At 36.7% G+C, this 16,199-nt stretch overlaps 5 protein-coding genes across 6 annotated transcripts; 3 read left to right on the forward strand and 2 right to left on the reverse strand.

Moving 5' to 3' along the window:
• Positions 1-162: 162 nt before the first annotated feature.
• LOC128260087 (cytosolic Fe-S cluster assembly factor NUBP2 homolog) lies at positions 163-1,541 on the reverse strand. Its single transcript, XM_052992796.1, is given in 5 exon segments — positions 163-413; positions 819-1,011; positions 1,014-1,260; positions 1,328-1,375; positions 1,377-1,541. Coding segments are annotated over 5 exon segments (780 nt in total). The 5' UTR covers positions 1,440-1,541; the 3' UTR covers positions 163-184.
• Positions 1,542-1,986: 445 nt separating this feature from the next.
• LOC128260079 (phosphatidylserine synthase) lies at positions 1,987-6,330 on the forward strand. Its single transcript, XM_052992785.1, is given in 7 exon segments — positions 1,987-2,713; positions 3,874-4,132; positions 4,481-4,906; positions 4,908-5,047; positions 5,215-5,425; positions 5,489-5,570; positions 6,108-6,330. Coding segments are annotated over 7 exon segments (1,488 nt in total). The 5' UTR covers positions 1,987-2,381; the 3' UTR covers positions 6,146-6,330.
• Positions 6,258-7,870, reverse strand: LOC128260091 (vesicle transport protein SFT2A). The gene is given in 5 exon segments (XM_052992802.1): positions 6,258-6,606; positions 7,095-7,212; positions 7,283-7,386; positions 7,388-7,453; positions 7,640-7,870. Coding segments are annotated over 5 exon segments (492 nt in total). The 5' UTR covers positions 7,712-7,870; the 3' UTR covers positions 6,258-6,474.
• A 414-nt stretch (positions 7,871-8,284) lies between these two features.
• Positions 8,285-9,489, forward strand: LOC128260085 (transcription termination factor 3, mitochondrial). The gene is made up of 2 exons (XM_052992793.1): positions 8,285-9,117; positions 9,179-9,489. Exons 1-2 carry the CDS (start codon positions 8,328-8,330, stop codon positions 9,454-9,456), a joined length of 1,068 nt encoding a protein of 355 aa, XP_052848753.1. The 5' UTR covers positions 8,285-8,327; the 3' UTR covers positions 9,457-9,489.
• Positions 9,490-10,028: 539 nt separating this feature from the next.
• Positions 10,029-15,790, forward strand: LOC128260090 (BCL2/adenovirus E1B 19 kDa protein-interacting protein 3). 2 transcript variants are annotated; one of them, XM_052992801.1, is made up of 5 exons: positions 10,029-10,219; positions 13,942-14,213; positions 14,293-14,369; positions 14,754-14,933; positions 14,994-15,790. In XM_052992801.1, the coding sequence occupies exons 2-5, from the start codon at positions 13,974-13,976 to the stop codon at positions 15,043-15,045; spliced, it is 549 nt and encodes a 182-aa protein (XP_052848761.1). In that variant the 5' UTR covers positions 10,029-10,219; positions 13,942-13,973; the 3' UTR covers positions 15,046-15,790. The 2 variants fall into 2 exon arrangements, with proteins under 2 accessions (XP_052848761.1, XP_052848760.1); XM_052992800.1 differs by having other exon boundaries at positions 10,030-10,454.
• Positions 15,791-16,199: the final 409 nt, after the last annotated feature.

Raw genomic sequence — 16,199 nt, forward strand, 5'->3', positions numbered from 1 at the left:
ATTTTTTTATCTATTTTTCTATTTATCCTCAAAGCTTGATTTTCTTTTGCTTTTACTACTAAATGTGCGGTTTTTAGTTTCTTATTTCCCATAAAGTTGTTAAACAAAAAACTCATATTTTTAAAATTTTAACAAAAATATTCAGGTAAACCTTTTTAGGAATTTGTAATTTTGTAAAATTTATTTAGTTTACCGAAATCAACTTAAGTTTCTCAACTATGTTTCTCATAACCTCCGCCGTCGTTGAGTCCGGTAGCTGATCCAAAACGGATGCAGTGGTGCCCGCCAAAACGCCCACTCGTGGATCTATGGGCAGAGTTCCGAGATGAGGCACCTCCGTGTAAGTGGCCAGTTCAGCGCCGCCGTTTGAGGAGAAGATGTTGGTGCATGAGGTGCAATGGGGGCACACGAACCTGGGGAAATCAAATAAAAGATAATTATATCAAACATCGGATGAGTTATCACCTGGTTAAAGCCCACAGGTGTTGCGCCGCTCTAAACTTGACACGCAGACGTCCAATTAAATATCTATATTTGCATTTTCAATTAGTCAGCATTTAGCTACAGTGGAACTTCTTAGCTCGAAAAATTTTAAATAAGAAATGAAGTTAGACTTCTTTCTAAAGTTCAAGTTCTTGACAGAAAGACATATATTACACTCAAAAATAGTAATTTAAATTGAATATATTGTTGAAATCGCATTTTTATGTTTTACAACTGAAAAACTAAAGATTTTATCTTATAATTTATTGATTTAGAGCTCTTAAGCTATACTTTTATCGTATATTTGAACAGTCTGAGGTTATGAAGCAACTTACCCACTCATATTTTCGACAATACCGATGATTTTGATGCCGGTTTTCTTGCAGAAGGTTATCTCCTTGCGCACGTCATCCAAAGCCACCTCCTGCGGAGTGGTCACAATGATGGCTCCATGGCATCCAACCTCCTTCAGGCACTCCATCACGGTGATGTGCTCGTCCGAAGTTCCGGGCGGGGTATCTATAATAGGTAGTCCAGATCCTCCCATTTCACATCAGTGAGGAATTGCCGGATCATCATGGTCTTCTTGGGACCGCGCCAAATGACCGGATCCTCACGGTTCTTCAAAAGAAATCCAATGGACATCACGGCCAGACTTTTGTTGTTATCCGTATAGATAGGAACCCATCCTTCGTCGCACTGAAATATGTCACGCCCCTCCAATCCCAATAGATACGGCACACTGGGTCCACACAGATCTATGTCCAGAAGACCAACCTAGTCAAGCAAATAAATATCTTTAAAATCCTGTGTCATGTTTTTGTGGTGAAATTGATTTGCTTACTTTAAATCCATTGCTTCGCAGTGCCAGCGCTAATTGTGTGCTTACTGTTCGATTTTCCAACTCCTCCTTTTCCGGAAAGCACAACGATAACATTTTTTACCTTTTCCAGCATTTTAATGCGTTATGTTTAAAGTAAATTAAGAAATCAATACAAAATCGTGCACAGCTTATTGGTCAACAAGTGCCATCAGCTGTTCCAGGGCTGCGGTATTTACATATGGGGTGTTCTGGTTTTAAATAATCATAATTCAATATCCTCAATTGATTGTAATTATCGTTTTCTAGCATTGATTAAAAAATATTAACTTGCTGTTTATTTTTTATTAACAATATATTGTTAATTTATCTTTTAAAGAAGCTTTTTTCATTTAATTTATTATTTACTTTATGCACACACAACATGTAAAAAAAAATACAACGCATTAAAATTTAAATGACTCAATGCGAAATTCAGAAAATGCGTCAATTTTTCTTGTAAATAAATAAAGATAGATATATTGATTGAAACAATACATTTGCTTATGTGACGCAATAAGTTTTAAATAGATTGTTATTATTAGCTTTAAATTAAGTAGACAATTTTTTACAAATAAGTGAAAAGTCAACTAGAACACCCTTCATTTTCCGCACGTTGTCTGGCAACGCCCTGTTATCAAGACCCAAATACTGTTCATCCGGCAACGCCGCGCCGCCGGCAAGTGTCGATTTTTATTGGTCCAAGTCGCGCGCAGCATGTTAATTGACAACAACGGACGGTAGCTGGCGAATGATAAAATAAACGTGCGCCGATCGAACGTGAATCGAGGATCTAGGACCCGCACATCCGCATTAGCAGCCGTGGTTTTCCGCTCCGGGCGCCGCAGAAACCGCAGCGAGGAACCCAAAAAGTGGGGGCTTGGAATCGAATCGAAAGTTGCGCAACCTTCAGTCCCCGCATGTACTTGGCCATCGAACCGATTCCGAATCCGATTCCGAACCACCAACCACCTAACAACCACATCACGCCACCGTTATAGCCATCCACTAACATCTGATAATCGAACTTAGTTAGGCGATGAAGAAGCGTTCCAATTCACGTGGCACCCCCACCTCGTCCGGCGATGTGGTGTCCTCCTCCGCCGGCGATGCCGATTTGGATCATCCCGCCTTCAGTAGATCGGGGGCGGCCAGTGCACCGGCCACGCCCACCAAGCGGCGGGATGGCAGCGACGGAAGTGGCAGCAGTGCTGGTGCCAGGCGGAAGCGAAAGGAGGAGATTGACCAGACATTTGTGATCGTCAACGAACGTCCCGTGGACGACATATCACTGGACTTCTTCTACAAGCCACATACCATCACCCTGCTGGCTGTTTCCGTTCTAGCCGTCATGTACTTTGCATTTGTCAGGTGAGATGTCGATCCACAAATCCACAAATCTATCTGTTGGCATACTAGGAGCTGTCTTAAAAGATCCCATGTCCTTTTGGAAAGCCCATTTGAATCATAAACTTCATTCCAAACCGAGTTTTTAAATGCTACATATGCCTGATTTTTCCACAGATAACTCAGTTAACATACCCGAAAACAACTCGAGGATTACACAAACCTATAATACTTAGAATATAGCATTGCTTTATGCCAGCTTATTTTTTATTTGACCCCAAAGTACCTTGCCTTTGACAGGTGAGATTAGCGGTATAAAATCTGTTATTTCTATAGACCTGTGTATTAACCCTAGTAAAATCAGGTGAAAAAGATTCCAAAAATATATTGCAATCACTGTATGACAGGCACTTGGTTTAGTTATTTTAAAATATAAGTCAGAAGAATCCATATTTATATGAATAAGATAATATTCTTTAAAGGAAATGGGCTTAGCCTTAAATTATAGGCATATTCAGCTTATTGTGCTCAATTTGTTACCCTTATCAGTATTATATAAAAAAAAACATATCATCGAATATATTTTACAAATACAGAATTAATTTAATTTTTCTTATTAGTGACAGTAAGTTTACATAAGCGAATTTAAAAAAAGAGCTTTTAACTTAATTGATACGATCCAGAAATCTGTTAAGTAATATTTACATAACGAGCGCCTACATTTTTTCTTCAATACATAGCCATAATTCTGCTCAAAATTAAAGCTTCCATCCTAACTTATTTTAATCAATCGAGGCCTTTTTTTCCCTTATCTCACAAGAACTTTAGAGCAAATCATTATTTTTAATCAAAAATCTGCACCACGTGCCGTCTTTTCACATAGAATAGTTGTTGCTTAGCGGGTTAAGCACTTAAAAATATCACACATACTTTGCCAAATGTGTCAACTCAGACATCCGAAGGTTCAAAAAACCAAAACAATATATATGCGCTATTCTAGCCTACACCATATAAAAGTAGATTCGACCAAAATACAGACGTAATGTACTTGAAGCTCAATTCAGCGTGTCATTGACCCCTAAACCGCATCGAAAACGAACAATGCTGATAAGGAATACTATGACTGAAATAATATCGTCAATGGAATCCAAGATCATCAACATAGCAATGCAATATCGTTTCAGAAACGAGGCGAACGTGGATGAGAATCTCTGGGCCGGCCTCCTCTGCATTGTGTTCTTCTTTCTGATCATCTCGGTGATTGCATTTCCCAATGGACCCTTCACACGACCACATCCCGCCGTCTGGCGGATACTGTTCGGATGTTCTGTACTGTACCTGCTGACGCTACAATTCCTGATGTTCCAAAACTACCCGACCATCAGGAGCATATTCTACTGGATCGATCCGAAGTTAAAGAACTTCCACATCGACATGGAGAAGGTAAGGATATACTTGACAGTGGGTTAAAAAGGTTTGTTATAATGTTGCTTCAAAAGAAAATATTACGTTTGACCTTAAGTTAAATTTGTTTTTAATAAATATTCAATTAAAATATTTTAGTTCCTGATAAGCCAAAGTTAAATAATAGATTCTTATTTTGTCCAAATTAATTTTATTGATTTCTTAAAAGTTTAAAGTTTTTGCAATATTTTAAAATAAATAAATTTAAATAAAGGTAATTAAAAAAATAAAAGTCCTAATACAAGATACCAAATTAGCTTACACACTTGATTTTATAAAACCTTTTAGAATATTATATGCTTACCGATATTTTTTCATATTTCTCAGGAATATGGCGTAAATTGCTCGGACATCAGTTGGGATCGCGTTAAAGGTCACTTGGACGTCTTCGCTTGGGGTCACTTCTTGGGTTGGGCCTTCAAGGCCATCCTGATCCGTCACATGGGCATTCTGTGGGCCATTTCGGTGATGTGGGAAATAACCGAGATCACGTTTGCTCATCTGCTGCCCAACTTCATCGAGTGCTGGTGGGATGCACTTATCTTAGATGTGATAGTCTGTAATGGACTGGGTATTTGGATGGGCCTTAAGATATGCCAGATCCTGGAGATGCGCGAATACAAGTGGGCCAGCATCAAGGATATATCGACCACAACGGGCAAAATCAAGCGTGCCATGCTGCAGTTCACGCCGGAAAGCTGGTCGGCCATCCGCTGGCTGGATCCCAAGTCCACGGCGATGAGATTCGCCGCCTGTCATCCAGCTGGTCATCTTCTGGCAGGTTACCGAGCTAAACACGTTCTTCTTGAAGCACATCTTCGAGATGCCGCCGGATCACTTTATTGTGATCGGTCGCCTCATATTCATTGGTCTATTTGTGGCGCCTTCGGTTAGGTAAGTTTGTTAAGTTTGCATTAAGTTTAAATCTCAAAAAGTCGGGAATGTTCTATCTTTGTTTATTATAGAATCATTTTTATTATTTATAATGCAATGGCACTTTATCCTTTGCGGACTTTTCAAGTATTTGAATTGTTATCTAATTTAAATTTTGTAACTTTCAGGCAATATTACGTATATGTCACCGATACGCGCTGCAAGAGAGTCGGCACCCAGTGTTGGGTTTACGGCGCCATCATGGTCTCCGAGGCCATTCTGTGTATCAAGAATGGCAAGGAGTTGTTTGAGCGCACGCAAGCCATCAACATTGTCCTGTGGCTGACTATCCAAGTGATAATTTCGGTGGCATTTGTCTACGCAGCGGTTTATTGGCAGGCAAGATGTTACACTTTATTCGACACTCGAACTGCTTGCTAATTTTAATCTATAACTTTACAGCAACGGCAGCTTAAAAAGGTTTCATCAACGCCTACGAAAAGCAAAGAAAGAAGTCCTGCCATCTCATCATCGCCATCTAAAGGTATGTTTAGTCAATATAAAACAACAGGCAACAATAAATGGGATGATAAGCTGTTTAAGTTAAGAATCAGGAATCTTTCGAATAGATATGTTAAGTCATATTTTGTTATTTTTAAGATGTATCTTATCACCAATTCAAAAGCTGTCTATAGTAATATAATCGGTTAATGCATGCATGCCTAATACAAAATATAGTAAAATTCGTCCCCTTCAATGTTGCCTGCTTAATCACTAACTTTCTTTTTGCACTCACTGACTTACGTTAATATTGGCTTAGTAAATGGTTAATCACACCGTTCTTTCAACTCTTTGCTCTCAATTTGAATTCTCCTTGCGTTTCTCCCTTTCTCTGTCTCTTTTTCCACTTCTCGTCGGATTGCATTGCCACAAAATAAATAGCACAAGTGCCAAGGAGTAAATCCATTGATGCACCCAGCCCTGCGCACTACGATATTAAAATTAAAATAGTCTAACCAATTATTGTTAACTTTTATATCTGCAACTTTTGATCTAAAATATTTTCATTTCATTTTTCTAGGTAAATTAACGCCGCAAAAAGAGAAGAAAGTAAAATAAGAACTTGATAAAAACACTTGAAAGCTACATAAACAAAGTGGATCAGGCCATTCTATAAAAGAAAAACCAAAACAAGAGAATTATGTACATACACTTAAAAAAACTGTACTGATTAAATTAAATACATAAAATGTAAATATATATATATGTATAAAAGATATATATATATATTTATTAAAAAGACAAACCAAAAAAATACTTGTTAATAATCAAATATAAAGGAATTTCCATGTTCTAGTGCTAGATTAATACAAACGATTTGATTGTCTTAGCTTAAATTACCAACCAATCTAGCTTTTCTCGAGTTATGTACAGAGGCGCAATCTTTTTTAGACCTCCAAGAATGCGGACACGGTCTTTTTAACTGCGTCCCGGGCATAGGGGATGTACGACAGCGAGTACCAGGTCATGGCCAGAGATTGTATGATAATGAATATAAGCGTGAGTCCGGCCTTTTTCCACTAAAAACGATAAACAAAGACAATCAAAATAAAATAACTTAAAATGTCAATTAATTAAATGTTGCATAATTTGTTCAATTATCAGAATTAAAACGTGTGGAGGAAATGAGTTGATTAGTTGTAAATTTGGAATGCTTAAAAAAAAAGATTTGGACTTGGTGGAGCTATTAAATTTAACTGAAAAAAATTTGTTTGTGCTTTTTACTATTAAGAGGCCTAATATTTGTATAATCAAGCTATTTAAAAATTCATTTTGAAAAATTGTTTTAATCTCTTAGTTCGTTGTCGAGCATTACTTGGGAAAAAAATTTAGCTCAGATATATACATATAATTTGTTTTTAGGGTTAAAATGTTTCAAATAACTACTACTATACTGACTACTTTAAATTCCATTCAAATTCCGTGCATTTTCTTAAATTGAAACTAAATTACTTATGCAAACTCTAAAAACCAAACATGAATAATTTAAAGAATTAGCATGCTTTACCACAATGGCTGCTATGAACGTCAGGACCATCATCACGAGCACTACGACAGTGGCAATCAGCCGGGTTTCCGCAAACATTTTCTTGATCTGCTTGAAGGGCCCCATCAGGAAACAAGTACTGAAACCCGAGAAGTGAAACTCATTAGTGGCCCTGTGTGAATATTTAATTAAACCAGTAACGCTCTTACCTGGCCATTGAGATGATATTTCCTAGCGTGTAGAAGACCGCAAATACCACAATTCCTTTGTGCAAAAATAGGGCAACCGAACCAAGTAGGGATAGTAAAATGCCCTAAGACAAAGCAGATGCAAAATCCCTTGATCCGGGTGGACCAACTTAAAGTGGACATGTCGTTAATCTACGTAAATAATTAATGGGGGGTCAATACAATTTACTAAATGCACTGATAAGCGTTGAGTCACACAGCTTTAATCGCCATGTGATCATGGGGGCGTTTTCCAGGGGGCTCCAAAAACATATGAAATTCCGCGAATCCGGAATATTTATAAATATTCAGTGCTATCACTCCCATTAGAAACTTCACCTGTGTAATAATACTGCTCTCCTCTTCCGGTGTGGGTTCATCTCCACTCAGAACACGGCGTAATTTGTCCATGATGATAGGATTTAACTATGTTCAACAGGTCGCTGACCTAAGATTCTTGGTTCTCCTCTAAAGATTAATAAACAAAGATTTCTTCTGTTTTTATGCTCCAGAATTTTTTACATATAGTAAATCCAAGATCGGATCTAGCGTGACCGTGGCCTAAACCGTTAAAATATACCGTCAGGCTCAGAAAAACATACCAAAAAACCAGTTATAAATATTTAATATATACCAAAAAATATAGCTAAAACTTTGAAATCTTCAACATTTAATAATTTATCTCTGTCGAATAAGATTTTGTTAAATTTAATGGAATTTCAAAGAATACTTTTTGTTTTCTAGAAAATTTTGTTTTATGAATTAAATATTTATTTAATACTTTACATTTAATGTAATGTTCTATTTAAAATTTTCGCAGCGAGTTGTACTTACTTAAATGTTTATGTACAGAAAATAATTAGTTTAATAGTTTGGGGTTGTTTTAAAGATAAACATTATAAACGAAAATGAAAAAAAAACGATTTAAAAATATTTACATAAATCTAGCTATTTCTAGCTAATACCCCAAATGTAGCTACATTTGATACAGCTGGGCACACTTGAATAGTCTGGCAACGCCACCAGCATGTTTTGCTCAGCTATACGTAAGATTCTGAAAAATTCACAAAATGCGGCCAAATACTCTGCACTTACACCGCAGTTACGGAATTTGCGAGGACAACGAACCAACCAAAGCGAGGTGGAAGTGTTCAGATCAGCGGATATAACCACTAAACAGAATGACAAGGAAACGGAGCCGGCTACCCGGGAAAGCTTCTCTAAAGAAGTTGCTCTGGACTTTGGGAAACGGGAGGCCCAAGTGCCCTCCTTTAACTTGGCGGCATATGTGAATAACTCCAACACCCTGCAACAGTTCATTAGCTTGGGAGTGGATCTGCACAGCATAGAAAGGCGGAAGGGATTAGGGCAGTTTGTACTCCGGCTGGATTTCGAGAAGAATGTGAAGCCCTACATAACCTTCCTGGTGGATCAGGGAATTTCACCCGATGAATTTGGCCGGATGTTTACCAAGAATCCTCTGCTATTTAAGGAAGATCTGGATGATCTGCAGACCCGTGTGGAGTACCTGAAAAGCAAAAGATTCTCCGATGAGGCGAGGCAAAGGATTCTCACTCACAATCCTTATTGGCTGATGTTTTCGACTAAGCGAGTCGATCGTCGATTGGGTTACTTCCAAAAGGAGTTCCGATTGAGTGGCCATGACCTGCGCCTGCTGGCCACCAGGGAACCTAATGTCATTACCTACAACATGGAGCACCTGCGGAAGTCCGCTTTTACCCTCAAGGAGGAAATGGGATTCAATGCCAAGGAGCTAAGTGCCCTGGTGGTTCGCAAACCCCGGTTAATGATGACTCGTAGGTGTATTAAATCCTAAATTTGATTATAAGATTTTACCATTTTGTTAACCCTTTACAGCTCCCGATGATCTTATCGAGCGATTCAGCTACATACACCAGGATATGGGCCTTTCCCACGCCCAGATTGTCCAGCACCCGGAGCTGCTGGCATCGCGGGAGTTTCGACTTCGTGAACGTCATGAGTTCCTCAAATTACTGGGTCGAGCTCAGTACGATCCTCAGAAAGATCTGTATATTTCACCCAAGACAATCGTTGAAGGAAACAACTTTTATTTCGTGCGAAATGTGGCCAAAAGTGATTTGGAAACGTTCGATTTATTTTTGAAAACGAGATGAGAATAAATAGGAAGTCTTTGAATAGTTGAAAAACACATGTCAATTTAATTGGAAAAATATGATATAATTAAGTTGGTATTGCCGTTCAAGACTATTTTTTAATCGGTATTAGTAACCAGCTTTTTCGCTTGCTTGACTCGAGTTATGGTGGTTTTAATATATCTATAACAAAACAATTTTAACTTGCACTAACTGAACAGTTACTATTAGAAAACTGATTATAATTTTTTACACACGGTAAATGTTTGACGTTTTAAAAAATAAATAAAATTACCATTTTTATTAACTTTAAAAGAAATGTAATGTAAAATAGATATATTACAAATATATAAAGCCCAATTTTGATGGAAAAATGCTAATCCTATTTTTATTTTATACAAATAATTACAGTGAATAGTCGGATAATTAGGACAATATGTTTAGTTAAAAAAATAAAAACATATATTTTATAACTGCCAAGTTCATAAAGACGTTAACAAAGTTCAGCAAGAGTTGCTAGTATATAATTTTGGTATGTATTGATGGTATATTTCGACAGCCAAGCCACGGTCACTCTGTTAGCAACAGCAACAAAAGATTTAAACTACGCATTAAGCTTGTGCGTAGAAACGAACCGTGTTTAATTTTAGTACTAGCCAGTCGCTTCAGTGGAAGCATAAAACAAAGTTGCAATATTTCGGAGCTGTGGCAAATAGCTATAGTTCGAAACAATAAAATAAAGCGAAGTAGAGTGCAGCCGTGGGAAAACAGCGCCAAACGAAAAGTAAAACGCATTTTGCTACGCATACATAAGCAGAAAAAGCGAATACACACACACACAGACACAAAAGGGCCAAAATAACTCGGGCGAATTAAGAAAAAAGCATAGTTTCACATAAAAGCGAGTTAATAGCAATAAAACCAAGTTATCTTGGTGTTGACGTGTTGAACACACACATACTGACGATATATTAACAAAATGTCTACGACACCAAAATCAAGCGAAGATTTGCTGGGTGGTAAGTTATTTGCAATCATAACAATAACACGGTAACCCGTTATGCCGCATTGTTGTTGTAAGTGTATGTATGTATATATGGAGTGATTTGTAGTTTTCTGGTATCCGCATCCCATATTCCATTTCAAGGCTTTACTTTGTCTGCTTTTGGATTTTGTTTTTGTTTTGTTTTGTTTACTTTGCACTTGTTCTTGCTCAGCGGAGAGAGACAACAAAGAATACGCTAAAACTCCGAATGAAAACAAAGAAGCTGCCCACGCACTCTTTCTCCTTCTCCTCCCTCCTTCTCTCTCATTCATGTCTTTACATTGCACTTGGCCTGCTTGACGTCAGTCAACTTTTTGCGCTCTCCTTTGCCCCCTCTTTCCGTCTGGGTTGCTAATATAATTCGTAAATAAATATATTTTGTGGGAGGGCATTTCCCTATCGGTCGCTTCCAGAAATTGCGCCTTGGCATTAGCCGCAATTGTATTTCGGCTGCCCACTTTATCAACATCCACGTTACACTCGGCCGAAAAAATAGGTTAAATTCAGAATCAAAACTAAAAAAAGAAATTGATAAATGATGTATTAAATAGGCGAATAGGTAAATTTATTTGATATATTTTTTTTTGCACTGGTAATTTTGCTTAAAATCTATATTACCAAGGAAACCCGGTAGAGTTTAGTTATTTCTTTACTGTAATTTGTTTTTATAAAAGTGGTCAAAATAAGATTAAAATTATTAATATAATATATATTGACGTGGTAGTCGAAATTTCAAGTTGCTTAACTACAAACATATTGTGAAATGGTAAAACAAAAATCATTAAATCACAATTGCTACATTTAAATTACATTGCAATTGTGAAAGTATAGGACATTCTTCAGGAATGATTAAAATGTCACCCAAAATGCCAAAAGTATAATCTTAATAAATGACCATTTTTAAATATGTATGTACATTTTTTTGTTTGCTCACGAGGTTGTTGACTTCTTAGAAAATTATACTACATTATGTTTTTGCGGAGTCATTCACAAAAACATTGCCGGTTCAACCTTTATTTGTTTTTATCAATTTGCAGCCATTAAAATAGGTGGTCTTAATCTTATCAGATTGAACCAAAATCGTTCCATATGTTTTGGAACACATCCCTTTGTGATAGTAAAAATCTAGGTTAGTCCCTTAACATATGATATTTGTTGCTTTTAAGTACTGAAAAATTCATATTTTACAAGTGAGTTAAAAATAAACCCGGCAAAGGTGTTTTTGACCTCAAAACATGTGCGAAACGGATGACCAATTTAGGCGTTATTTTTTCTTTGTGCATGGGGGCTATATACTACGTAAGAAATTGTATTATGATACCCGGGGAGTCATCCATCCAATAATAAAGGCGGTTCAATGGGCTCAACTCAGGGTCTTTTGGACAGCTGCGCATCAAGATGCACACAACAAAGCACGGCGAAAGAGGGGTAGAAAGAGAGAGGGAGATTGGGTAAGAAGAAAGAAAAGGTGGGTGGTAGAAAGAGAGAGGAAGTTAGTGGTTGGCGGAGAGAGGGGGTTGGCCCAAAAGCAAGAGAGAGGGAGAGAGCGGCCTACGTGCCGTGAGTCAGAAAGCCAAGTTTTTGTTTTTGCCACCCTTCGATACGCTTTTTCCTTTGTTTTTGTTTCTATTTTCGCTGCACATTTTCGTACCTGTAACCCGGATTCCCGATAACGGTCAAAATGTTTGTTTACCTGTGCAATTTCTCCGTTTACCTGTCCACGCGGGTTTTTCTATTTTTGCAACATCTATCATAAATGCATCATCCTTTTCGTCTAGACATCACATTTAGTATTTGATTGTCAGCATGATTGGTCTGCCACGTGAGTGATGTGAACTATTCTGTAATTTATTCGCACTGTGAAATTGTCTAAATTAGTTGCTGTTACAGTAATAACTATAACTTCTAAATTAAACTCCATTTTAATAAATACATAACAGTTTTTACATTGTGCCCTCAAAACCTAAAAAATTTTTAAATTGATTTAAAGGTTTTAAAACTAAATGTTTTATAAGTTTTCGAATCAATCGTTTCATAATTTTTGTGATTCAGATATTTACTTTACAATTTCTTTGGATATTTCAGCTGTTCTTTTAACATTTTTGTGACATTCCCAAACTTTTCGTTTTTTTTTAAATTAAATTAAAAAAATTTTACTTTTGTAGCAATTTAATATAAACAATTAAAACGAAAATGTTAGTATCAACTGAAAGTGCAATAAATGCAAAAGAAAATGTATATACCATATTAAAAATTCTAGGAAATCCGATCAAAAAGTATCTCTACTGTACCTACTGAATTTTTTTTATTGTTTGTTATTAGATTTGGTTTTTAGATAGGGAAGTTGTACTGTATTCCTTATCAAAGAGTCGAGCATCGCTGTCATGTAACTTGCACGCTTCTCGTGCCCATATTGCATCGCCAGTTTTTCGTTTTGTTATGAAAATTAAATTTTCTCCGTGGCGTTGATAATCATCGGCTGCAGACTATAAACAAAACATGTGTGCTTCTATATATACAATGCGTCGAAAAGAAACGGAAATTATACGAATTGTGGGGTTTTTAGCCTTATCAATGGGGCACGAGCACTCGAACAGATATACACAAACACATAATACATGGGCTAACGAACCGAACTGAACGTGTGGTTAAGTTGTTGTTACGTTTAGGCAAACAAAAACAAACGCAAAAGGGGGTGACGTTGGCAGACTTTTAGAGGCACTGCCACGGTATAGTGGCTTTAAAACTTTAGTTGTCTACCTGAGTAAACAAGAAAAAACGTATTTTAGTCAACAAGTGTAATTATAGACAAGTAATTACGTTAAATAGGCGCATGTTAGTATATTAAATAACAGTTTTATGGATTTTAGACAGATTGAGCAGACATCAATAATTTATATTCAGACAAAAACAATAAATTTAACTTAATTTAACAAATATAAATTTTAGGGATATACAACCTGAAAATAAACAGTGAACCCTTTAAATATTCCTTGTGTGCTTTGATATTAAAATTTTTGCTTTCGTCCCCATCATTTTAAAAATACATATATAGATCAATAGCCTAATAGGTTATCGTTTGTGGAATGTGAATAATGACTTTAAGTCTCTTTTTTGTTAAGACTTTATTTAAGTCAAGTCTCTTTTTTTGTTAAGACTTTTTTTTAAAAGTCAACTGCAAGTAAGTGATTTGAGTTTAAAATAGAGAGGTTCAATGTTTTTTGGTTCCTTATGTTTATTCAACACTGATCAAAAGGTCGCGACACACATGCATACAACATATGTAATGTATGTATGTACCTAGCACCAAACGCAACCAACTAAATATTCAATTTCACACCATTTGGTTTTAGCTTTCACACATTTGGTCCGGCCTGCTTCCATGTGAAAGAAATGATCTATATGTAGTACTATTTGCAGCTATCTTGTGCTAACCCAGTTCGTTTGCCTTGACTTTTTAGAATCTTGGATTGAACTGAGCACAACAGCTGCGATGGCTGGCATCAAGAGCCCCGACAGAATCACTCCGTTGCCATTTAACAATGGCGAGGAGTATCTGAGACTTCTGCGCGAAGCTCAGCGCGAATCCAACCAGTCGAGCCGTGTCGTTTCCTTGGCCAGCTCCCGTCGTGATACGCCCCGTGATAGCCCCAAAAGTCCACCGAACAGTCCCCAGTCGGAGCTCTGTCCAGATGATGAGCTCAGAAACGTCTACATCAACTACTGGACCAAGGTAAGCGATGAGAATCGGTGCGGAACCGAGGTGATCTTGCTAACAATGCCTTTCTTTGTTTTTTTTTTTTTTCTGCCAGGGTGGAGATAAACAGAATGCAGACAACGGAGATTGGTTGAAGAACTGGAATCGCAACGCCGAGGAGCAACCACCCAAGTAAGACATCGATAAAGTTATTTAACGACTATTTCTCGATCTCGATTCATATTTTTGCAATCATGTGAACAGTAACCTTCATCGCGCATTCACAGTTCATGCTTTAAAAAAAAATGAACGCTAATTGCATTCGTTAAATTTACCACATTCAGATTATTTAAAGTTAATTTTTTTTTGCGTAAAAACCAAGAAAATAAAAAGCTCTTCAAATATGTGTTTGTCAATTTGTAATAAAATGCTTTTTTGGTATCAAACATTTTTTAAGTGATGAACTATAAAATGAAATGTGTATTAAGAGCTAATATTAGAAAGAACTAATTTAAATGAATATTTAAATAAGTGTTTTTTATATCAGACTAATTTAAAATATGTATCTTTTTATAGAAGCTGGAAATTCGAGACTGTCAGTGGCGATGCCGGCGATGAGGACGAGAAAAAGAAGACTAACACAGGCTACTCCATCCGCTTGAAGCGTCTGGGCTCCAACTCGTTGTTCTCCCGCGAAATTCTCTACTCGCTCCTGGTGACCAACGTCCTGTCCTTGCTGCTTGGAGCCGGCTTTGGGTAAGTGTTCTCTGCAATCTCTCGGAGATTTATAATTGATTAATTGCTTTCTACTTACAGATTGTGGTTGAGCAAGCGTGGCATACTCCTTACCCGCGTGGTCATTGACTGAAAGATGCCATAAACAAGAAGAGAAACAGAAAATATATAAACGTTTTCAATCCATCAATATGCACATCAATCGAAAACAGAACACGAAGCGTTCCATATAAGAAGTCGAAGTATACACATATATACATCCAACCGTATTCCAACTCATTGTATTTTTATCGGAAGTCCATATTTTCGACACCTTCTCATTCAGTACATACCTATAACAATGTAATTTGTAAGCCAGCAAACTAAAAACGGCCGTTGGGCGAGGGTTGAACAGTTTATGAATACATATTTTATATAATTTTATATATTTAACATGATATATCAAGGCAGCAAATCTAATGATACGGAAAAGCATTTATAGAGACTGTTGCTCTATATTCTTTTCTTTAGCCGTATGTCTTAGCACCCACTCGTACATTTTATCCAATACAAGTGTACGTCAAACTATCAATCATTCTAAGAATTTCAGTTTCATCATAAAACTTCATATAGAACATCAATATTGTAGGGCACATTGTAGTTGAATCATATTTGTATATCCAAATCGTACTTTTTGTTGAACAATCGTCAAAAGTTTTGGTTTTCTTAGCATATATAAAACGATAAATTAGAAACAAACCCATGTATGGCAAACACACATAAGTATATATATTGATATGTGAGGGAGGGGTTAGCTCCCACAAAAAAAAAACAACACACAGAATAGTTGTAACGATTTTTTATATTAAAATATTTTTCAATATCTATTTAAAAGAAAATTGCATATGTTTTTCAATGGTGGATTTACCTGGATTACGGGGAAGGACGACGAAGGAAGAATTATTTCATTTCTAGTTAAATAAGGGATTTATTCTATTCGTAATCCTTGCAAGCAGGGATAAGCAAAGGGATAATCTCCTGTTAAAAGAAGGGCTGAAATGTATTTACCACGAACTCAATTTGTGGGCTTGTAAGCCTTTTTACTTTTACTAAACTCAAAATGTTTTCACAATCAAAACAATTTTCTATACTATATTAAAGGCCAAATAGATTTTGTTTGTCAACAAGTCTATGCATTTTGCCATAAATATTTATTATTTCAGTTTGCGGTCTGTGAGTCAGAACACGCGGAGAATTTCATCAGATTGTGCTAATCGAATTTGTTGAGCTCAACAGTTAAACTAAATG

This window comes from Drosophila gunungcola (genome assembly GCF_025200985.1).
Source record: "Drosophila gunungcola strain Sukarami chromosome 3L unlocalized genomic scaffold, Dgunungcola_SK_2 000014F, whole genome shotgun sequence".
Classification (NCBI taxonomy): domain Eukaryota; kingdom Metazoa; phylum Arthropoda; class Insecta; order Diptera; family Drosophilidae; genus Drosophila; species Drosophila gunungcola.

Excerpts from the sequence above, each read along its gene's own strand:
- LOC128260085 (XM_052992793.1), top strand. The coding sequence starts at position 8,328 with ATGTTTTGCTCAGCTATACGTAAGATTCTGAAAAATTCACAAAATGCG. Across the intron at positions 9,118-9,178 it reads ACCCCGGTTAATGATGACTC|CTCCCGATGATCTTATCGAG; the intron begins GTAGGTGTATTA and ends AACCCTTTACAG.
- LOC128260090 (XM_052992800.1), top strand. The coding sequence starts at position 10,415 with ATGTCTACGACACCAAAATCAAGCGAAGATTTGCTGGGTG. Across the intron at positions 14,214-14,292 it reads ACATCAACTACTGGACCAAG|GGTGGAGATAAACAGAATGC; the intron begins GTAAGCGATGAG and ends TTTTTCTGCCAG. Across the intron at positions 14,934-14,993 it reads CTGCTTGGAGCCGGCTTTGG|ATTGTGGTTGAGCAAGCGTG; the intron begins GTAAGTGTTCTC and ends TTCTACTTACAG.